Genomic DNA, 25,200 nt, shown 5'->3' with positions numbered 1-25,200 from the left:
AACCTTTGAAACAGTTATAATAGGGGGAGAATGTCCCACTTAAACTGATGTGGGAGATTCTTACGTAAAATTGAAAATTTGACTACAGATAGATCTCATCTTGCTGAACACATTTACCCACGCCAGAATTTGACTAAACCTAACAGTTTTGGAGATATGTGCAAAACACTACTGTCTGACTCGTATGTTCTATTTTTAGTAATGGTGGTCATGTTTTTTGATGGATCATAAATCCCACATCAATTTTATGCAGGATACCCCAAGGAACAGTCATACCAAGTTTGGTTCCAATTGCTCTAGTAGTGTCAGAGAAGAAAATTCTTGAAAGAAATAACATTAAAAATAGCAAAAAAACGTTGAAAAAAGGCAATAACTTCGCTTAACAGATTAAAATGAAAATTTGACCACAGACAGATCTCATGATGCTGAACACTTTCACCTTGTCAGATTTTGGCTAAACTTATGGTTTTGGAAATAAATGGAAAAACTACTGTCTCACCCCTATGTTCTATTTTAGTAACTGTGGGCATGTTTTTTGACAGATTAAAAATCCCCACATCAGTTCTATGCAGGATACCCCAAGAAACATTCATACTAAGTTTGGTTCCAATTGGTCCAGTAGTGTCAGAGGAGAAGAGTTTTGAAAAATTGTTAACGACAACAACAGACGACGGAGACGACGACAATGATGGACACCAAGTGATGGCAATACTGTTGTTCATAAAAAAAATTCTGAAGTTGTAAAAGGTTTAATCAAGTAACATAGTATAATAAATCAGGAATGTATAAAGACACTATATGAATAGGTAACTGATATGTCTGATTCATTCTGGTAACATTCTACCAAACACATACAATATAACGGAATATGACAAAAATTGATGCTAGTCATTTCAATCAAATCAACCATCAAATCCACAATTGATATATCAAAACCTACAAATACAATACATCTATTGCTATATGAAGTAGATATTAAAAAAGAATTTGATACCTATGTACAATTAAAGAAAAAAATCAGGGGAACTTCATTTTATCATTGTTTTACCTTGGTCTGGCCATAATGTGACATAAATTGCCAGCCCATGGTAAGACAATGATAAAATGGAGTTTCTGTAATTAATTTTCTTCCTAAGTGTGTGTGCATAAAATGGTGACAGTTCAGAAGCAAAATTAATTAGTAACGTCAGTAAAATTAAGTAAAACTTTTCTATAAAGTCAGAAATAAGGATGCCATATGTTTATCAAAGTTGTACCATGACTGTGATCTTAAGCCTTGTGACTTAGAAATTTTGCTTCTCTCATATCCACAAATTATGCTAACACATGGACACTTGCAACTATTATCACAGTAAATTTCAAGTACATGTAAGAGTAATCAAGAGAACCAAGAATTCAGTGGAAATCAAAAGAATGTAAGTTGGGGACAAATACCAGACATGGAAAACTGACACACACAACAAAGAACATAAAATAACCTTATGTTTACTCTATAGTGGTAATAATGATCAGGACTTTAGAGCTCTGCAAGGTTATGAATTAACAATGAGGGTTTGTATTCAAATAGATTCTTAAACCACAACAAGAGGTCATATAACAAAAAAAACTAGCCCACAGGTACGAATACAAATTTATGACTACTTCAAGTAAAGTTGTAGAAGACAGTTAAACCCTAAAAAAATAATTAATGTCTTAATCCATGCTATTTAATAATATAAACAAGCAGAAGTACCAATCCATATGGTAGAGATAATTCATAATGTTAAAAAAAGTCCACCAAACGAACAATGCTTTTCCATATGCTTCGCTGTTCACATAACAATTATATGTGGTCTATAACAGTTTCTGAATCAGATATAACTGAGAATTTATTGGGTTTTTAACATGCATGAAGCACTCCTGTCTGATTTTTTAAAATAAATCCTGGTTCTGCCCTTAATATGAACTGACATACATTGTACAAACATAAAGGGAAGGCATTCTGAACGTTCACATGATAAAATAAAAAAAAAAACAAACATCTTACTACAACAAGAACAGGCAACAGCTGAGTATGTTCAGCATAATTGAACAATAAAATCCTTTGCTGGTACTGGTAATCTAATAATAATACATATGTAAACTTTCTTTGCATAAAATTAAATTAAATTAATTTTATGTGAGTTTCACACAAAAATTTGTACACACATTTTGCCTCAACTAAGCTCTATTCTTTTGAAAAATTTTGTGTGAATTTCACATGAAAAACTCCCTACATATGATTTCTAAATAAAGAAAATTAGCCTGTGAAAGACAAAATGCAATGAAATGCAATTGTGTTTTGATAGCTTGGTTTCTATAAAGAGTATCCAACAATTGTCATTACTTCAAAAACAAGAGGCTCCCAGGAGCCTGAATCACTCATCTGGTTGAATTTTGCCTTTCAAGGGCAATAAATTAAACAAGAAGTTGACCAACAATTTTGACTCAAGAAAACTTTGATGGGACTTATCATAAGGATCATTTCAGTAAAAAGACATTGGCTGAAAACTGTCAAAAAAAACCAAAAAAAACTGTCATTTTTCGCTGTCAAGGGCAATGACTCTTATAAGAAGGCGTCTGACAAATTTTATGCCTGAAGACATTTGTAGTCCTAAAAATAAGGATCATTTCAGCAACTGAAAGAATTTGGCTGAACGTGACAGTTTTGAAGATATATGCAAAAAACTACTGTCTGACCCATATGTTCTATTTTTAGTAACAGTGGCCATGTTTTTCGATGGATCAAAAAAACCCACTTCAATTCTATGCAGGATACCCAAAGGAACACTTATACCGAGTTTTGTTTCAACTGGTAAAATAGTGTCAGAGGAGAAGATTTTTGAAAGAAATAACATTAAAAATAGCAAAAAACTTTGAAAAAGGGCAAGAACTCCAACATGGCTTAATAGATTAAAATGAAAATTTGACCGCAGATAGATCTCATCATGCTGGACACTTTCACCTTGTCAAAATTTGGCTAAACCTAACCGTTTTGGAGATATATGCGAAAAACTACTGTCTGACCCCTATGTTCTATTTTTAGTAACAGCAGCCATGTTTTTCGACGGATCAAAAATCCCTACATCAGTTCTATGCAGGATACCCCAAGAAACATTCATACCAAGCTTAGTTCCAATTTGTCAAATGGTTTCAGAGGAGAAGAGTTTTGAAAAATTGTTAACAACGACAACGGACGACGACGGACGCCAAGTGATGGCAATAGCTCAAATGGCCTTTGGCCAGGTGAGCTAAAAATTGTCGGTAATATTCAAATATTACCCACTTAAGAAACTTAAACATATGAAAGGCAGCAAATATAAAATAGCAGATTTCTCATTGTATTTTACACTGTACTCCAAAACCTCCATTATGTTATAGGCAACTTTACTCTTCAGTAAATGTAACAACTTTATACATACATGTAAATAGACTATTCTGATAAACTCAGGGCTGTTCAAATAAAACATATGATGTACAGATGCACATTTTTAATTTATACATGAGTGGTTGTCAAAACTCTTGACAAATTGAATGAAATATATTGACTTAGCTAAAAATTGCTATGGGTAAGACCCCTAGCTAAAAAAGCGTTTTCCTCAGTACCTTGTATCATTTAATGGAACACCCATACAAAACATCATCACTGTCAATATAGAAATAAAAACAGCAGAAACAAAAATCCTCCAATACTTGGATTACAGCACTATAGGATTGGTATGGCACATTATTGAATGATAGTCCCTTAGCAATGTAATACAGAGGAGACATTGCAAACATCTGTTTACATATATGTATGGAAATATTCATTTTTACACATATCAAAACTCATAAAATCACATGATTTTCCAAATCATACAAAAACATACTCTTTTCATACAAGAGGTCATACAAAACACATGCCGGGGGTATATATCTTAATTAATCTGTTTGTCCTGAATAATGTCTTACAGAAATGACAAACATATGTTTTTAGGTGTAATTTAAAATCTATGAAAAATATATGCTGCAATTTTTCTTTGTAAAGATGAAGTTTTTGTACTATAAAACCATGTATTTTTAAAACTAAGTACAAACATCATTATTGCATGGCTTTAATGTGTTATACCAGTTTCATATAGAATCTCAAATTAAGATATTTCTCAAATCCTTCCTCAATTCAATTTTGATCTATCAAATCACATGAAAAAGAAGATTTGAGGATAACCTCAGAGATTTTTTAACCCAGGCCATTATGTAAAATGCTTTAGGTGATAAATATAATGTGAACAGGTATGGCGAATATGTCAAAGAGACAACAACCCCACCTGGATGAAAATGTCAGACAAAGGCCATCCACTAGTCTTCAATGAACGATGAGGAAACACAGACACCACAGGGCAAGCTGAAGATGACCCCAAAACATTATTATACACATGTACAATGAAAGAGTTGCCCTATTTCATATTTCTGCATTTTCTGGGTTTTATCATTAGGATTCTTTCATTTTACTGTATTCACTATGACTAAACTTATATTGAGTATGTAATTACTACCATTTCAAATCTTAAACAAAAACACAAAAAAAACAAGGTGGAAACAACATATTATATGTAAATACAGTGAACAGCTTTACCATTTCAACAGGAATAAACCATTAACAAGACAAAAGTCTAAATCATTACAATAGTGATACCCAGGAAAACCAGTCCTATAAAAAGCAATAAGCTTAATCATGTAAATCATTTTAACTCCACAAAATGTATTTCACACAATTTGATGTCACAATAAGTCTTACATCATATCAAGTACAAAAAAATCTGTCAATTCTAAACCCGAAACAAACCAAAGCCTTGTCTAAAAGCAGACATTGTTTGATATCACCTCATTTAAATCTATTCTGAACATGAGTTCACTGAAAACCTCTCAAATCCAAACAAATTTTACAGTCCAAAAATGGTTTATTTGGGTCAGTTTTCACTGTACATGAATATCTTGAAATTGTTGTGGATCAATAGTGTCATGTACACAGTGTTCTAGGATTTTTCAGGAATTGAGGTTTCCTCGGGAAAAATCCATATAAAATCAACTTTCCCACAGCCAATGACTGCTTTCCTTACAAAACAAATCCTTACAACATATGAAGTTTTCAACTTGCCACGTGAAAGTGTAACTAAGTACCTAACTTTCCCTGACTCAAATTTCACTTGCCCCAGGTAATGGGAAATAGGAATCCTAGAACACTGGTACCTTGGTAGATTCATATGATCCGAAACATTGTTGGTGATTTTACCATTGTTGCATTCAAATTATTTCTGTTGTTTTGATTGATTCATGGTTTTGAATATCATGAAAGTTCTGGGTGGTCTTGGAATGTAATGTATTCACCTTTCCTCTCCTCTTCAAATATGATAACCTACAAGAACATTACTCAAATGGATTATCCAGATTTTTGTCTCTTTAATAGGAAATACAACCAAGCAAACAAGAAAATCATTATTTATTCATGTGGAAAAAGATGATATTATTCCAGTTTTGAATAAGTGATTATAAGGCAATTACTTTCATGAACAAAACCGGTACCATTAATTACTTCATTGGTTTAACATATAAATTTTACTATCAAAATCATGCACAAAATAGCAGGAACCATTTTTAGAAATATATTTTGTATCACCAATCTTCTTCAGGGTTCTTTTTTTTAAAAAAAACTTAGCAAATACCTCAGGTTGGACTGAAGAATTACTCATAGAAGCAGTTTAACAGTTTTGATACATTTTTTAAGATTAGAACCTAGCATTCAAAGTGCTTAAGAAGTCTCTTCATGAGGATGCCCATGACTCTATGCTAAACTGCTTTACTGGTATTCCTATTGTAAATACTACTAATAATTTAAGTATATAATATTGATTCCAACTTCATCAGTACTGTACAGTATGTTGGGTTGTTTTGCAGGTGTAAAATTCTAGTTTTGACAGATGTTAAGTAGTGTACTAATTACTGAAGCTCACAGTAAACATTTCAAAGATTTTTGGCATCTTAAGACAGCTAAAATAAAATGAAATTAGCACTGAACTAAAGTTACTGGCAAGGTATTAAGAAAGTATGGCCTTGAAATTCTAAAAACATGAGTCTTACAAAATACACTCCTCTACAATCCTGAAAAATAACTACACACATATTTGATTTTACAAAGAATACTTACTAGATTCCAACCAGCTTTAAGATACTGTGCTGGTACAAACAATGTTTTCTGTGGTCCTATACTCCAATATCTCCCTAAATGGTGCTCATTAATAAACACAATACCTTTACCCCATCCCTAAAACAAACATGTTGGAAACAATTAAAAAAATAGTAAAGCAAAACACAACTGGAAAAATATACCTCCATTAAAAATGACAAAAAAATCAACATAAAATTCTGCCTCTACTCATTTATTTTTACATTTCATTTTTGAAATAGATAACTGGTAATAGATAAATTATACTATACATGCACATGCTTGATGAGAGGTTTGGTTCCCAAGAAAACACCAAAACATAACTCATTATTAAGCTGAACAGACATCATAAAATACAAAACTTCGCATATACAGTTATAATTGTCTAAAATGAACTCTGAAAAATCCAAAAACCTGTCTAAACCAGACACTTTTTAAGTCCCTTTACAACAATTTAAATGTATTTCGACCCTTATTAAACCAATCACCTGTCTAAACTGAAGAAAATTTAAAAATAAAAAAAGAGGTTTGATTTAAACAGGTTTCACTGTAGTATGCAATAAGTTTAATACACATGAATTACCTCCAGTTTCAGGAATGTATCCTTTGGAACAACATCATCAATCTTGAAATCTGTTTTTAACAAGCATGGCATTTTGGTTAATGAAGACAATGGAAAATACTTGTCATTCACATATATTCTGAAAAAATAAGATTGTTAGGTTCAGGTGAATAAACAACATCAAGTACCTAGTATAGTCGACTTAGTTTGTTCATTGATTATGTTTAAGTACTGGAGTTTGTGGGTTTGATCCCTGATGAATCAAACTAAGAGTTTAAAATTTGAAGTCATTGTTTCTTAACACAAGTGGCTAATAAATAAGGAGGGATAGGAGTCAGCATAATGTGTCTGATCGGCATGTCTGTCCAGCACTTAGAAGGGTCTGTTTGGTTACTTATCCTTCTGGCAATGAATTGAGAAACTATCAACCACACATTCAATCATAACTTTAATTATAATGTCACTACAATATTTCTCTTAGAAGATGCATTTTTAGGATTAACAATACTGCAAAATATTTAAAATTAGTATCTAACAAACTCTTTACTAACAAAATGATGTTAAAAACACATGAGGGATAAATTCACACAGTATCTACTCTTTGACCTTCCTAGGAACAATAAATCACTTTATAAATAACCAATATTTAAGTACTTTTGAGATATCTCATATCATCTCTGTAGAAATTTAAAAATAAATTACAACTTACTTATGCAAAAAGTTTTTATTAAATGAGAATGGGTATATAGTCCAATCTTCTGTGTATTTTCCATCCAGTAATATATCACCTAGAATACCTGTTGAAAATATAATTAATTAGAATACAGAAATATTGACAATTATTCTTTGTAAACATATCCACTTACTGAAGAAAAAAATACTACCTATGACTAACTAATCACAATCTAGAAAAGTAGATGCTATGGAATTTTTTTACTTGAACCAAATATGTGAAAAGTTTGGGCTACTTCAAATATGAAAAAAAAAAAAACAAGAAATACTGTGAGCAATACTCCCGCTTCAAATGATGTTACATGTATAACATGTAAGTTTAATTATCTCCCTATTGAGTGCTCTGACAGCACATCTACATATGATGCCCAAAATATCTGTTAATTTAAACACTGGATCACACACTACCTTACCACTACATGTTGCAGGGTAAAATTAAGATTGGGAGGCACTTTACTTAATAAACTGAAAATATTGGGGTCCATATGAACCTTAAAAAAAATAACATTACAAGTTTAGACTGTGTAAACATTGTGAATATAGGGACTAACCTTTCCTCTCTTGATTCATTATTTTAGATCCCTTGGAGACATAGTTTACTCTTCCTAGATTCTCAACAATAATATCCAATGTATGATCCCCCTGTAAACAGTTCAAAAATATAAGAACAAGGAATAATTTTCATTCCTATTTTGTTGTCAAGTAATATTGTGTATACTTGAGAATGTAGTCAGAAACTGTTTAATATCATGTAGTTAATTTGAGAGAGTGAATAACCAAAATATCAACAGGAGTGTCAATGAACATAAAGAATCAACAAAGCAGCATGGTAGAGATGTAAAAACTTTAAAACGAGGAACTAGAAAAACTGTAAATAGATTCTCACAAACTGATAACCCTTAAGTTCATGTTTTGTCATGTGAAACCAGCAAATTGATTTTGATCGAAATATAAAATAGGTGGTACACAAAGGGAATGTGTTATAAAGATTCTGTTAAAGTTTCATTATATTCCATTGAGTGGTATAAGAGAAGTAAGAAGTAACAATAAGAGATTGGTACCTCTCTGCATAATGGAAGAAAAGAAGGAAGGAAGGAAGTATGGACTGAATGATGGACACCACTAACACTATATACCCCAACTTTGTAAGTGGTGGGCTATAATTATCCATGTACAGCAGATTGACTATTTTTAAGTAATTCTGAGTTCTGCATTTCTATTTTGAACCATTTTTTATGCCCATCAGGGTGTACTCACATGTAGGAGGTCTTAATTTTTAAAGAGATCAACAAGTTCTTAAAAGATAAACATGTATACAGGAGTAGTTGTCATAATTGAAAAATTAAATAAAATATAAACAATTAGCTTAAAAAAGCTTCTACTGCTGAGTCCCTTGACAAAAAGGTGCCTTTCCCTAGCTTCAACAATGTAATCTGTATCAATCATGATACAGGATAACAATCTTGATCAATTTATTCCCTACAATATCAATGTTGATTGCATTCACAAGAAATAGGTATTTTGTAAGTCATTTAAGTAAGTTCTATTTTACCTCTCCCAAGTTAAGAGAAGATACATCCACTAATAAAGAATTTGATGTCCAATCCAGTACTTGACTGTGTCTTCGTGAATCAATGATAACCTAAAAGGAAACAAAAATCTGGTGCTTAAGGGATGTTGCCACAGATGAAAGGAAAGTTTACCATAAGGAATGAGAAGTCACTGCATTTGCTGTATAGTTTTGTCAAACTTCTTATTTAGCAGTAATCAAAAGTCACAATTGAATAAAATCCATATGAACTTCAGACCCTGCAAATGGTATAGATGATAAAAGGTGCAGAAAAAAATATGTTAAACATGTTATGTTCAATAAATTACTACTTTGTCTTGTATTATTAATTTGAAAAGTCACAGCCGAAAATTAACGCATCCTGTACTGTTCTGCTGATAATCATCAATATGATTCAAGATGATGTTCAGGAAAAAGGATAAAATCGAGAGAAAACAACACCACAATAAATTCTGATGTGTATCATACACCTTAATGGAAGATTTTAAGTTCTCAAACCAGACATCACAAGTTAGGAAACAAAGAAATCATACCATAGGGTGGATGAAATTTCTATGGTGAGCTTTGTTTCAATGTTAGATTGTCTTTCTCACTTTAAAACTAATTTTGAAATAATTGTTCTTCTTGCCACTATTATTTTCCTTTTACAAAATGTCATAACATGTGACATAATAAACATTTCTTGTTTGATCTCGAGTGTGGGTGAGATAAAGAAATCTCAAATGGCTAATATTATGAATATTCTGGTCTAAAACATAAGATATATAGATTTCCCTCCAGTAATGAGTGGTTTAAGTAATTTCTCCACTCGAGATGGTAAAATTAAGTTTTTCAACATTTTCAACTTCCTCTGTATGTCTTGTTTTGTTTTCACTTTCAGTTTTGTTCATGTTGCTGGAGTATACAGAGGCAACTATTTTACTGTATCTGTGTATAATGTTGTTTTGGGGCCAGTTACAGCCATCCCAGTGGTGTGAGAGTTTCATTGTCGTTCACTGAAGACTTGTAGGTGGCCTTGAGGTGAAATTTTTCATCCTGGTGGATTGTTGTCTCCTTGACATATTAACCATATACATTCTCCTTATATGCTTTAGCAAGCATGTTAAAATCCTTACTTTACCATAGAGAGTGGAGAAATCATTTAAATAAAGAACAGGCTGAAGAAGAAGCGGTTTCTCAAATGAAATGTGTAGAAAACTCAGAAATGTAAAATGGCACGAAAACTTGCAGAAATTTATTTACTGCCTTGTGGTTAAAAAATCATGCACGTTTTAATCACCTGCTGAGAATTGGTGAATTTAGGTTCTGTACCTGAAGTCTATCTTTCATTGTTCCTTTGATCTCTAGTGTGGTAAACTTTGGTACTGTTTTCCTATAGACAATATAACCATAGTTTTGTCCATATCCTTCTCTATTGTCTATAGTAAGATACTCCATTGACTTTGGTTTCTTATAGGTCTTCACTTCCTGTCAAAACAAATACAACTGTATTATAGGGTTTAGGTTTTAAATGTAAAACAAAATGTCTTTTTACCAGAGAAAGTCCTGGTGATATTAATTTGTGATATGAAAACTCCAAGTTTAAGTCATTACTACAATATTTTTATGAATCATTATGGTGTATCCATCTACACAGAACAAATTTGTTCACCATCTCAGTTTTCCTTTCCGTTTTTTTCTACCCTTGGTGTGACATTATATGAGCAACTTGGCAGATGTAATAGAAAATCAAGGGACACTTACTCTATTGGTGCTCTTGGTCCATGCTCAGTTTTAGTAGAGTCTGGTTACTCCTTTTCCTATGTTTCTATTTGTATTTCATATTTTTTGTTGTGTGTGTCTATTTTTCTTGTCTAGCTTGGACTAGGTTCTTTTTGATTACCATACAAATCCTGGCACCAGTGCCAATACAGATGTCAGAAAAAATTCTTAAATGTTAGTGATGTCATCTATTGCAAATACTTTGATTGCAGTTACCATGGAAGTGAAAAATATTTTCAGACTGAGTATGTTTTATCACAATGGGGTCTGGTTCCCTTGATTTCCCAATGCTGGATTATAAACTTCATTTTAAAGCTGTCACACTACTATCATGCTGTGTACCTTCATGTTCTTTTACACTGTATGACATTTTAAGTTAAAGAACACAATATGAAGTATTTTATATTTTTGGTAGGCAGGTCCAAAATATCACCAGCATTACAGCAAGCTTGGGAGAGTGAGATGAGTGTTCAGTAGGTAAGTCACAAAATACCAACAAGATCACATCAAACTTGAGTGAAATGAACTGTAGGTGATACTATCTGTAAAATGCCCTCAGTATGCTATTCTTTTTCCATTTTTCAGCATCAAGGTAATAGATGAACACTAGAAATATCAGGCAGCAATAGAATGAAGGGAAACAATGACTAAAACATAGTAAAAGCCTACCTTTGTCAACATCTTGAATGTTTCCAACATATCGAACCATGACATAAAGGTTTTTATTGCTACCTTTCCTACAATGATTCAAGTTAGAATTGTGATTACAGCAATCTAAAGTAACGATAACCATATGACCCACTGCTTTGAAATTTGCTTTGTAACATATTCAAGTCATCTAAATTAAACTTTTAAAAAAAACTTGTAAATACTTACCTGGTAATGAAAAATAATAATATTGCAACAGACACAAATTAAGTTTAAAAAAAGCAATCATATTTTTTTTTACCTTTTTTCAATCCTTTTTACTAAGAGATGTATTATCCTTAAGAAGAACAAAATGATTTTAAGACAAAACCCATCTCTAAAAGGCCAAAACTGAAACAAGATTTTTTTTATATATGAAAGTCCTATAACCACGATAACAAAGTTGCAACTTACAAGTTAACATTATTCTAACTGTCCTCGATTGCCAATTAACAAAATTTTTTAAATGATATGTAAAGACATCAAATAAGCATTTACACATTTCTACCTACCATAGCCTGCCTTTTCTCTGTTTGGTGGAACTGCTCCCAGAGAATCTATCAAAATACATCAAAATATTAAGTATTGCTTAGGGCTGTTCCATTAAAAGATATGAAGTACCCAAGGCAGGCATTTTTTCACTAGGTGGAGCCACCCATAGAAAATCTATTGATGTTTCATATTAAACTTTATATTTTGTCAACAGACATGAACACCAACCCATAAACAAAGAATAAAAGTGCCTCCCCCTCCCCCACATGTTTTACTATAACAGTCCTTCTTGCATGTTTACAAATCACTGAAAATTAAGATAATTTTACAAATATCTTCAATACATTAAAACTATAAAACATTACATGTATGTATTTTATAAAGATCTTACACAATTTTTTCCAAAAACTAACTGTGTACAAAATATATTGGATTTTCAGAAGGATAAACGTACATACTGGCAGAGTTAGTTAACTTATCTTGATTCTGTGAAGACATCATTGTTTAATTGTGGTCAGTGTAATCATATGAAGCTCAATAATAAGAGTTTGAGTTATATTTTCTTTAGTGGAATTTTAAGTACATCCCTTCATTTCAATCGTCGTGTTACTCACTGCATCTGTCTCATCCTATTATAATCACTATGTACAGGACTGTACCAGGTATTTTTTAACTGGGCATATTTGTCAATAACTTATTATTCTAATAGGAGTTTTCATAAACATTAATATTCTATACAAAAGGGTGCATTTACACCCTCCTGTCTAATGGCTTGATAGATACCAGGTAAAAATGAATAAATGTTAATGTAAACATTGAAATATAACATTCATTTACTCATTTAGTGTTGGAATTAATTGAGAAGATTTTTCTCAGTTATCAAATCCTTCATCAAACACTAAATAACTGAACTTTACCAGTTGTATACTTCATAATCATCTCTCGGATTCCATGATATAATGGTGTTGTATCTCCAGCCTCTGATATAGGAGCACCATAATCTGAAGAAAATCCAGTTAAGAATAACAAGAAATCTGTGAGCCAATGCCCTTTATTGATACCCCTGCACTTCAAATTTATTGTATTATTGGACAGATATTTGTTGCCACAAAAGCTTATGAAGCTTTGTCAAAGTATCAAGTGGCTGTGACAAATAGCTGCAGTGGAAATTGTTACAGAAATATAGATTACAAATAGATGGCCAGACATGAGTAAAACAGTATATCTCCTCGAAGCGGGGGGTATAGTTAAGATTTGTTTGGTTGTAAATTGTTACTTTAACATCTGATAAAATACAAAAAACTCCTTAAGTATCAAAAATTTTCATAAAATAAAATTATTAATACATGTAATGCCATCTGCATGTAAACTTGTAATTCAACATTACACATTACATTATGTATTATATAACAAAGGCAAAGCCATGTGTGCCATTCCCTCACTGTGTAAAAAAATTACCTTTAACCCGGTAAAATAGGTATTCTAGGTTTGCCCTAAGGTTATGAATGTTCAAAGTTTTGTCCAATCCAATAAAAGAATGTTGATGTTCAATGGTGTTACATGGGGACAGTAGTATTACTATATTCCTCCATAACTTTTTGAACAGGATACTGTGATAAATATTTAAAATGTCATCAGCTACAGAACAAAGCTATCTCTGGTACATACCATAACTAGTGACATCCGGCTGATAATTGGTTGATTCAAAATAATTAGCCCCAGCCATGAATCCAAAGTTTGTACCACCATGAAACATGTATATACTGACAGAGGCATCTGTTCGTAAGATTTCTGCTAAGTTGTCTAGAATATCTATGAAGCATAATATATTGAAACAATGAAGACTTAGAAACACTATCTGATAATGAAAAACAAGATGAAATTACAAAAATCTGACATATTCTATTAATATGATAGGTATTAAAGAAACAATCTATTAAAAATTAGCACAAGATTCACATTTTTTATTTTACCGCTAAGTTAAAATGCAATTTACCAATATTCTGTCTGCATTTGAGGAGTCTTTTTATTTCTGAATAGAACATCTCAACATCAATGCATTATAGTATATCAGTACAATGCATTGTAAATCACTTACTGTTTAAAGACTAGGAATACATTTTACAGCAAATAAAAAAATACATCAAAACAATTCTGTGGTTGATTTCACAGAAAGTTGTATGTGTAAAATTTGTTGAAAGTAATGACACTACGATAGAAAATAGTACTGTAAAATCATGGCTTAAGTCCAACTTTGCAATTACAGCCTTTTGTGAAAGTTCAAAATCACTATAGTAGCATTTAAATCGTCATTTTATAATAGAATTCTTAGATATTATAAATTTTAAAACATACACCTCTAAGTTTTGATAAGAATATCATGCTTTTTAGTGCTGGTTTTTTATGTGATATGTAAAACAGAATTTGCTTCTAAATGATTCTAATAGGTATGATTCAAACTCTAATCTGTCAACTTTATTTTTTTACTCTTAAACCTACAATGCTTTTTTCGTTCTTCATGAGGCTCTCCCCAATGGTCAAACCAGCCACTCCAGAACTCCATGACCATCAAAGGAAAATCTGGTGACAATGACTTTATATATTCAACGCCCTTCTTTGAACTCTTGAAATCCTGAAAATTTATGGTAGGCAGAGCATCTGAAATTTAAGAATGGAGTTTCAAAATTTGGGTATGGTGAAAATACAACAGCTGATATAAACAGAATATCTTTCACCAAGAAACAAATGACATACAGAACAACAGCAGTTTTGAAGTCGAGACAGAAAATATCACATCAAGCCTAACAGGGTGAGATGTGATGATCTGTGAAGATGTTCAAAACTGACATTATTTTGTATATCAGTAACATCACAGTGGATGCTATGTTATGTTGTCATTGGAAATTGCCAATACTTCTAGTTTCACGGCAGTAGCCTGAGATATTTTTCATAACTAACTGTCAAATACCATTTATACAAATAAGACCATGTTTTTTGTTGTTGACATTGTAAGATTTTTTTCACAGAATCATAAATAATTTGATCTGCATTTATCAGTTCACTATGAAAATGAAAAAAATATTGTACATATGAAAGAATATTATGTTTACAGTAAATTTGTTGAATCTAGTGTAAATTTAAAGGAATAAAAAGTTTACATAATACAAAGCAACATCTAGATAAACGAAGGGAAATACATTTTAATACATGTACGTGCATTACCCTTTACACTGCTGTTTTACTTACGATGATAAAATACAGAAGATCCCTCTACATTATCTGAAGTAAGTAACATTTCTTTGATTCCATACTTTAACAGAGTCTACAAAAGACAAAAAATATTTCTAACAATGGCAATGTATAATGTGGCATCCCTATGCTGTGTATATACTGGTACTCGACTGTGTGATTTTGACTTCTAACCTATAACCTTGTAAGTAAAAAATTGGTTTTGGTGTTGATCAAGTAAATCAAGCAGGCCTGCTATCACCACCCACATATATGAATATAATTTTAATTTGGTTTTTACTTACTCAATGGTAGCCTCATTGCCATTCCCTCACATCTTTGTTTTACTATATTTGAGCACTGGAAAGATTACTACTTCCACGAGATACATGTACCACTTTTTCAATTAAATTTTTTTATAATTGTTCATCTACAAGCATCGTACAATCCAGATTTTTAAAAACTTTTGTGGCCATGTCATAAACCAATTATAACGAAATATCATTGATTAATACATACCATAAATAAATAAATATTAATCTGCAAATCAGTTGTAAAAGAAATCAACAATCTTGTTCATCAATTAACAATTTTAATGATCAACAATGTATTTAAATTGTTGGCAGCTTAAGCTATAGTAGGTCCATCTTCACCTTTAACCTTCTTCTAAATACTTTTTCATTCATAGATTGCAAGCCTTTCTTTCTATTTTTTATCAAAGTTTCAACTACTTTCAATTTTACAATTTTAAATTTTAGTGTTAACGTAAAGTATCTTATATAATTAGGATATTTTTACTTATTCTACAATTTATTTATTTATTTGAAGTACATATTATGACAGGATCAATCAACTTTAACTCTTAGTACTTTTTTATATAATGAAGACCAATGCGCATGACAGTTTAATAAAATAATTTATCATTATTATCATTATTATTTTACACCACATGGGCTGAACTCCACAGTGACCTTTGACTTCACTCCAGTACCCTTGGTTACCATGACCCCAACAACAAAAAATTCTACAATTACAATGTAGTTAAATCACATTTATGTTGATAAACAATCACAATAACTATTATTAACTATGAAATCAATAAACAATCACAATTAACTATACTTGTATTAAATCATGTATTTCCTTATTACCTCTTTAATAAACATGAGATGATCATGTTCAGAGCTGTAACTTCCAAATTCATTCTCAATTTGTACTGCAATGATTGGCCCTCCACTGGAATGCTGAAGTAATGATTAAAAGATATGGTATATCTATTACATTAAATACTTGATATGCATGATGTACAACAATATTGTAGACTACAATACAACAACAACAAAAAAGCTTCAGAAAAGCCATCAGTGTAGGCACATAGTTGTGCATTTTTTAATATTATGATGCAATGTTTTTTGTTTTTCTTTTCATAAAAAATTGTATTAAAATCCTATTCAATTCAATTAAAACTAAGTCTGATAATCTGTCTCTTTGTTTATTTGTTTTGTTTTGTTTTGTTTCGGGGGATTCTGTTCAAATATTCAAAATTAAAACTCTATATGCACATTAACGTGATTAATTATAAAGTACTTAGTATTAATGTATATATGATGCAATGATCTATTTTTTTTTGAAGAACCATAAACCAAAGTCAAACCACCTGTGTTGATAGCTTTCAGGTTTTTCTTGGCGGCGGAAAGAACGGGTGGAAGGAAATTTACGTATCTTATCATAAATTAATTAGTACCTGATAATCTTTTATTTTTGTAATAAGAGTTTTGAACCATTTATCTACAGCTTCCTGATATGGATTATAGTTAGAACGAACTTTCATTTCTGGGTCTTGTAATAACCATCTAAAATAAAAGAGAAGACATTTCTATAGCTATTAATGACACACACAGAAACAATGGAAATGGTGTTTTAAAGTGTACCTTCAATCAAAAAATTATTTACTAACACACAGAATCTGAAAAAAAATATTCTGATAAGTACACAGGTAACTTAAATTAATTCAAAAAAAGATTGCTTAGTGCAGCTATATGTACATTGCCACCATCATTTAGAAAAAAAGTGGAATTGTGGCTGGGGACAATAAAATAAATGACTTGAAATCAAGTAAATTACTTTATTTACAAAACAAAGAAATTAAAAAGACAGAAGCAAGTGAACTGAAATGTACACTTAATCTGTTTGAGAATGCCGCTTTTCATTTAAAAGGTGCAAGATAAAGAATAATTGAAAGCATTATTCGAATCTCTCTTTTATATTCAATTTCTAGATTTAATATGAAATATCTTATAAGTAAAGTTTTGGCTGACTTTGTCTCTTCATGACATACATAAGAAAAAGGTCAAGGAAAAAAACTCACGCAGGTAAACCTCCGAAATCCCATTCCGAACATATATATGGACCTGGACGTAATATTACATATAAACCTTGAGCATGTACCCTCTGGAGAAATTTTCTGAAAGAAAGTAAAAGTAAGAATAAAAACTGAGAGCAATGCTCACTAAATTTATATCCTTCACTTCCTCCATAAAAACTGAGAGCAATGCTCACTAAATTGATATCCTTCACTTCCTCCATTTGATAACATGTATCTTTTGACCTCCAAATTGATCTGGATCTAAATCTTAAATAAGAGATGCACAATGAGAATAGGCAAAAAGATTCTGTAAAGGTTTCTTTGACTTCTATTCTCCTCCAATTAAGAGGAGTAATGGATAAAAAATAGGTATCCCTGTGTCAGCATATTCATAAACATATTTGGATAAAAATCTAAAATAAGTTGCACAATGGAAATATGTGATAAAGATTCTGTGATAATGTTATTGAATTCCAATTAGTGGATTAGGAGGAGTAAGAGATAAAAGATGGATACCCCAGTGTCCCCATATTCATAAATGACTAAGTCTGTGTTTTGCGTTGTAAAACATGTAAAATGGTTTGAGTCAAAATCTGAAACAGGAAGTGCACAATGGGAATATGTTACAAAGGAAGGTATTCACTGTTCAAAACAACTTTCAGTAGATACTGTAGCAGTTTCCACTGCAGCTGAAAAATTGCTTTGTTCAGAGTATTATCCAGGTACTTGGGGGAAAAGTACTTTTACAGTCATTCTGGGAAATACTTATTCTGGTCTTTAGGAATGAAAATGAATTTCGAATTCTCATAGGTCCTTTAAAGTAAAAATTCATGCTGTTAAATTCTTTTTAATACTTTTATTCCTGAGTACCAATTTTCATGGCTTAAGGAAAAAACTTTAGTTAGTAGATTCTTGAATTTGTGGTATTGACAGCTCTATCATACAAATGAATGTAAAATTTCTTTAATGTTGGGAACCAAATTTTGAGTTTACCTAACCCATGAAAACCACAAAAATTGGTATCCCATAAACAATAATACTTTCACAGTATTTCATTCTTCATTCAAATTAACATACATGACATGAATCTGTTATCATTATAAATATGTCCAACCAACATTAAACCGTACTCAATATTGAGGTATAGCAATATATGATAGTCATTTTCATACTGTTGGGGTTGTTTCCTCCTCGACATGTAAACCATACATATTCTCATTATATTATTATCTCCAATCAACCTTAGCAGTACTCAATATCAAGGTATATATCCACCTATACTAAACCTTACTCAATATCGAGGGTTAAATATATACACTAAACACTGCTCAATACTTAGGTACTAGGAATACTTATCTATACTTAATCTTACTCAATATCAAGGTTTTGAACGAAGTTGTAGATCTCTGGTCTGTCTTCATGTAGGTTCCATGGTACATACCTGTATCATAGAGTTAGATAGTAATGATCAGGTAATAATTACATGCAAGTTAAATAAAGGGAACTTAGTTAAAGCAAAATCAGAATCAGTTAAATGAAAGAAAATTATGTGTATAGAAGTTTCATTAATCAGTTCTATTGGATATCTGTTAAGACTTTGAACCACAGAACCTTAAATGACCTGTCTACCTGTATACATTTGTACATCGTAGCCTTAAGCAGACATTTTTCATCCTGGTGGGGTTGTTGTCTCTTTGACATATTCACCATATCCATTCTTGTTACACATGTAGATACATTTGTTGTATACTGTGCATGTAAGTACAAAAACTGCTCCTCAGAAAGAATGATTCGTTTTGTTAGTGATATCATAAACTTTTGACCAATTTATCATAATGTAATTGCTCTTTGAATAAATGAACTATGGTTTGGATTCAATGTAAATTCATATTTGTTTCTGTACACATCTTGGTGAAAAGAATCAATGTGTTTGACTGATAATAAACCATTTCTCAATATGAAAGAGTGACTCACACATCAACTGTGTTTAGACCAGCTGCTTTTGTTTTCTTTAAAATATCATCCCAATAATCATCAGGAATACGAAAATAGTGAACTGCTCCACTCAAAATTCTAAAAGCTTCACTATTTAAATAAAATTGGCGCTTCTTGAACTTTAACCCTCCAGTACTTGTATATTTTTCATTTATATCTCCAAGTTGAGTATTAATTTCTTCCAACTCCGAAGAAAATATAGGAAAGTTCATCAAGAGTATTATTACAGCAATAATGACAATTATTATGCCTATAGTTTTTGCCTTAGGATTCAGCTGTACCACATTCATTATTTTTGAACGATTTGTTCTTTTATTACTTGTGTCGTCATCATCTGTATTCAACAACCTCTTCCTCATAATTCACAATATAGGGAATTCCATCCACTTTGTCATATAAATGTATACAATGTAAAACTTAATTTCAGCATCAGGAAATACCTACGTCATCTGGAAAGTTTATTTAATATTCTAAAACAGGAACAAAAAAAACATTTATTAAATACATTTACTTAATTAAGCTAAAAAGCTGAAGAACCATTCTTGTAATGAGGCTGAGGTATTTGTATTTACAAAGTGCATAACATAACTGAAGAAGATTCACAGACTATTACAAATACCTTATGTGTGCATGTAGCAACACAATATACCCTACAAACTATAGAACTAACATTAAGATGCATGCATTGTTGTACTAGGTATACCCCCTCCTAGAGGTAGTTGACATTAGGCAACAAAATAAATTATAACCTATGCCCAATCTATATAAAGTCACATACCAAACTTGAAATTAATCCATCGAGTGAGAGCCAAGATGTTTTTGACAAAAATTTTCTCCATTATTCCATATGGTAAAAAAAGTCCCATGATGTTGATAGAAAATAGCAACCAGTAAGATATTCCACAAACTTGTTGAATTGGGATATAAAGGTAAAACCCATAATTCTATTAAAAGTTTGATATCTAACATACTGTAAATAGAAAAATTGACAAATTTATTGAGGGAGTTACTTGAAAAAAAACGATAACACAAGCATCTGAAAAAATTACCATTTTTCGTTTCATAAAAAAATTAATTCTAAGTACTTGAAAAGATTATTGCATTGATTTTATAATAAGGACTGTCTTGCAAGAAATTTTCTGGATACCGTAAGGAAGATCATGAAAGCATATGGCATTCAAGATAACTAACTGAGATGGTCAAACTCGTGTATAAAAACAACTGATGGCACAGGCAAATAATAATATTATTGCATCAAACTGGGAGCTAAGCAAGGGTGTAACATGTCTGGCTCATCCTTGATTGGTTGATGAGACAAACCACAGCAGAAAACAACACAAGAATACCATAAAAAATGACAACGAAGTAGATGATTTAGATTGCCCTACTCTCAAGCATACATTAGACACTGCACCTAAAGGGACTAATACCTCCCGCAGCCTGTTGAACCCTGTACATTTAAAGACCATTCATACTAGACATGATTTTTTTTAATGAAGGATAACCAAAGCACTTCTGACACATAATTTTGCTGCAATTTCTACAAACCCAACTCCAAACTACAATCAGTATTATTTTTTTTTTGGTCGGCAACACAGTATATAACTGCAAATTTACTTTAAACATAAACACATCAGACCAAGTTGAGCTGAAAAAGGCCTAAGTCCAACAGCCATAATTTCTATAATTTTTGCCCAAACATAAATTTCAAACAACATGCACATCCTTACATAGAAATCCAACACTCATTAAGTTTCATAACAATGATGCAAGTAGTTGAGGAGGAGTTACACACAATGTATGAGAAAAAATACACATTTTTTTTTTATTTCTGATCTGATTTAAATATTTTTTTATTAGATTCCTCATGAAAATCCCTGCCTGTTTTTTTTAATCAAAAGTGAAGAAGAATTAAGATATTAATATGGCCCAGTAATATCAACTATGTTGTATTAACGAAAAAAATAAACAAAGCCAACATCATAATATATTATGATATATTATGATCACAAATTTTGCAGTTATATGAAAACTGGTTGGACATTTATAAGTACAAAAGTCTAGAATTTTTGTTGCCCTTAACTAAAAAATACATGTTTATACCTGGTTATCACAACATCAAATTTCAAGTTATAGGATTTAAATGACTTCACATTTCCTTATTTGCCTCTATTTTTTAGACAGTACTTTTTTTCTTTATGTTAAACTGAAAAAAACATTATTTTTCAGTAAAATTCTTACCTTTGAAGTCTATATAAATGTTTCAGTTTCAGTGCATAATTTGAAATATAATTACCACTTAAAATATTAACAAAAATTTGTACAATATTAAGGTATCTTCATAACAGTGCATAGAACCGATTAATACATATCTGCTTTACAATTACAGTCAAATGCAGAAATACAAATTGATGGGACATTGATTATTAAGACACTGGGTCTTTTTTATTAAATAACAAATCGCTTATGAAATAACTGATGAGTGAGTGTTTGTGCGTTGGTAATTGTGTAATTAATTTCTTTCTTTAATATCAGCAGAGAATTTGGAGAATACCCCCCTTAAAATTTATTATTGTTTTTTTTTGCATAAAAACTTGCAAAATTTCATCTATAAAACTCTCCTTTCTTAATAGTTGGAAAACTTGAAAGAGGGAAATAAACATCTATTATTTTGCTTGTCTATTTGTCGACACTAACAAATCTTAAAAACATATTTGTCTAGGATTCTACTGTGATGTTGATGGTTTCATATTTAAAGTCTGAACCCCTAAAATCAAAACCAGTTTGACCATTATGGTATAGAATATTGTGGATTAATATCATAGCAATTCTTATGCATTTAATGGCTTTATATACATTGTAGTTGAAAAATTCTATAAAATGCATCTTGTTTTGCCATTTTTTGGTGCTGTAATTCTAAAAGAGTAATCAAGGGAACCAAGATTCTAGAAGAAATAAAAAGAATGTAATACAGGGACAAAGACCAGACATGGGAAACAGACAATCACAACAAATAACATAAAGTAACTAAAATAATAAATACAAAGTAACAAAAGTAAATGAACAACTCTGACTTCACTAAAAACTTGGAGCATAGACCAGGTGCACTGGTAGGGTATGTGTCCTCTGCTTTTCTAGAAAGACCCGCCGATTTGCTCATAAAATGTCAAGTCTGGGGTAGACGAAAGAGGAAAGAAAAACTATGACAAGTTGAACAAATCAGTTTTCATGGTGCAGATGGCTACATTATAAGATGCACGAGTTCATGATGACGACCATAAAACTTCTGTAGTGATGACTTCAATCTTGTAGCAACATAATCCTGTTCCAGCAGCCTAATTGTAAGAAGTCTAGCCCGATACAAAAAAGTCTGCATAGCTGTGGCAAGCTCTAAAATGGTTGACCTATGACACCCAAAGTCAATACCAATCTTCCTTTTATGGTTTGAAACCTTGATACATAATTTCATTAAGATCAACCAACTAACATTCATGCTATAGAATGAAAACCAAGTGGTTAAGGGAGACAACAACTTTTTGTCCCGTTTCAGCATGTATAAAAACAGAATAACATCAGTTTTGAAATCAAGACAGAAGATATCACAGCGAGCCTGAAAGGGTGAGATGTGACATTCTGTCAAGATATTCAAAACTGATGTTATTCTGTTTATCGATGATGTCACAGTAGATCTTATGTAAAGTTGTCATTTGAAATGCCAATATGTTTAGTATCACATCAGTAGCCTGAGATAAGAAATCATTAAGCAGTAGAAAGAATTGAAAATTGGTAATGTTGCTGATTCAAAATACTATTAGATCCTAAGCCACAAGGGACCAATTTATGACCCTGAAAGATATCATTTTGAAAAGTCCTGACAACTGAAAAGAAAACTGAAGTCTAAGGTCAAAACTTATTTCATTAAATCAAAATTCGAATTTAACTAGTACATGAAGTATGATCTCATCTAGATCTAACTAATTTAACCAACTATTAAGTCAATATCTCAAACACATAAAAAAGACATGGCAATTAACTAAATGTTGCAGAATGACAGACAGACACAGGGAACCTGTAACACTATCAACTCTCTAGCTTTTTGCATTCATGACCCAAGTGTTACAATGTTACACTGCGTACTCATCCTTAACAACCATCAATAACAGTAACACAGTAACTATCTATAAGAGGATCTGACTTCACTAATGGGACAGAAATGTGATATATTAAAGTTTGTTTTTGCCTCCATTAAGGTATGTCTCCCTCCGTTCATAACTACAAAAGGGTATGACTCTGTCCAAAACTCAGTGGATCATAAATTTCAGGTAATATGCACAATTACATATCATGTCCAAACTACCTACAAAGTTTCATGAAATTTGGTAAAAAGTAGCTTTCAAAGAATTGTGTTTAAATAAGTGTAATGTACAGAGGAACTGGGCAAAAACAGGAGATATAATGACACTCCTTTCCACTCAAATCCTATGGACAAAAACTGATAACTGTACAAAAAATAAGCATCACCAAATACTGAGAATTGGACAGTCAGTATCGGAGACAATACAATGTTACACTGCGTACTCATCCTTAACAACCATCAATAACAGTAACACAGTAACTATCTATAAGAGGATCTGACTTCACTAATGGGACAGAAATGTGATATATTAAAGTTTGTTTTTGCCTCCATTAAGGTATGTCTCCCTCCGTTCATAACTACAAAAGGGTATGACTCTGTCCAAAACTCAGTGGATCATAAATTTCAGGTAATATGCACAATTACATATCATGTCCAAACTACCTACAAAGTTTCATGAAATTTGGTAAAAAGTAGCTTTCAAAGAATTGTGTTTAAATAAGTGTAATGTACAGAGGAACTGGGCAAAAACAGGAGATATAATGACACTCCTTTCCACTCAAATCCTATGGACAAAAACTGGTAACTGTACAAAAAATAAGCATCACCAAATACTGAGAATTGGACAGTCAGTATCGGAGACGCATGTCCACAAGGTCATCTCTACAGCCAACAGAGTTCTTAGACTCCTAAGAGAAATATCAGCAAATGATCTCAAATCATCAAGGAAAATGATACATGACACTGGTTGGACCATACCTTGAATATTCCTCATCAGTATTATAATGACTCATATTGTAAGGTCCAGTCCAACTTCATCTTCACCTGAGAAGTGCGGACACATTTAACATTTTACATAAGACTAAGTCCAGGAAATGATGACGCATGGAAAATCTGATATTTATACTTCGGGCGAAAATCAATTTATCTCTCAAGACGGCATGATCACCAGGACTTCAACAAAAAAAAAACAAGTCAAAGCCAGTGGTACAAGTCTTGTGTCGAAGTTGTGTCTTGACTCTTGACGTCTTGAGACAAGTTGAGTCGAGATAAATTTAATGTGACCATAAAAATCAGAGATGGAACTGTCATTATACTTCTATTCTGTGAAATATAAAACTCTTATGGTGCCAAGAAAGTTAAAATGTATGGACACGTTTTAACAAATCTACTTTAAACAAACCAAAAAATATTTATATTTTGTTCGAAATTCACCGGGCACTACCACCGGAAG

At 31.6% G+C, this 25,200-nt stretch overlaps 1 protein-coding gene across 2 annotated transcripts; it reads right to left on the bottom strand.

Moving 5' to 3' along the window:
- Positions 1-730: 730 nt before the first annotated feature.
- On the bottom strand, positions 731-25,200 carry LOC148616399 (beta-galactosidase-1-like protein 2). 2 transcript variants are annotated; one of them, XM_088583402.1, is made up of 19 exons: positions 25,150-25,200; positions 19,592-20,082; positions 18,990-19,058; positions 17,621-17,716; positions 16,997-17,105; positions 16,404-16,496; positions 15,271-15,346; positions 14,524-14,682; positions 13,693-13,836; positions 12,942-13,025; positions 12,045-12,089; positions 11,515-11,582; positions 10,396-10,551; positions 9,067-9,156; positions 8,066-8,156; positions 7,492-7,579; positions 6,804-6,921; positions 6,203-6,319; positions 731-5,413 (listed from the first exon to the last, which is right to left on the bottom strand). In XM_088583402.1, exons 2-19 carry the CDS (start codon positions 19,969-19,971, stop codon positions 5,345-5,347), a joined length of 2,052 nt encoding a protein of 683 aa, XP_088439528.1. In that variant the 5' UTR covers positions 19,972-20,082; positions 25,150-25,200; the 3' UTR covers positions 731-5,344. The 2 variants fall into 2 exon arrangements, with proteins under 2 accessions (XP_088439528.1, XP_088439530.1); XM_088583404.1 differs by lacking the exon at positions 25,150-25,200 and having other exon boundaries at positions 19,592-23,239.

The sequence above is a fragment of the Perna viridis genome, chromosome 5 (assembly GCF_037379345.1).
Source record: "Perna viridis isolate PV_CMFRI_1.1 ecotype Kerala chromosome 5, ASM3737934v1, whole genome shotgun sequence".
Lineage (NCBI taxonomy): Eukaryota > Metazoa > Mollusca > Bivalvia > Mytilida > Mytilidae > Perna > Perna viridis.
The sequence above is the reverse complement of the archived record's forward strand: the minus strand, read 5'-3'. Positions and strand labels throughout refer to the sequence as shown.

Excerpts from the sequence above, each read along its gene's own strand:
- LOC148616399 (XM_088583402.1), bottom strand. The coding sequence starts at position 19,971 with ATGAGGAAGAGGTTGTTGAATACAGATGATGACGACACAAGTAATAAA. Across the intron at positions 9,157-10,395 it reads CAATGAAAGATAGACTTCAG|GTTATCATTGATTCACGAAG; the intron begins GTACAGAACCTA and ends GTTTCCTTTTAG. Across the intron at positions 8,157-9,066 it reads CTTCTCTTAACTTGGGAGAG|GGGGATCATACATTGGATAT; the intron begins GTAAAATAGAAC and ends AACTGTTTACAG.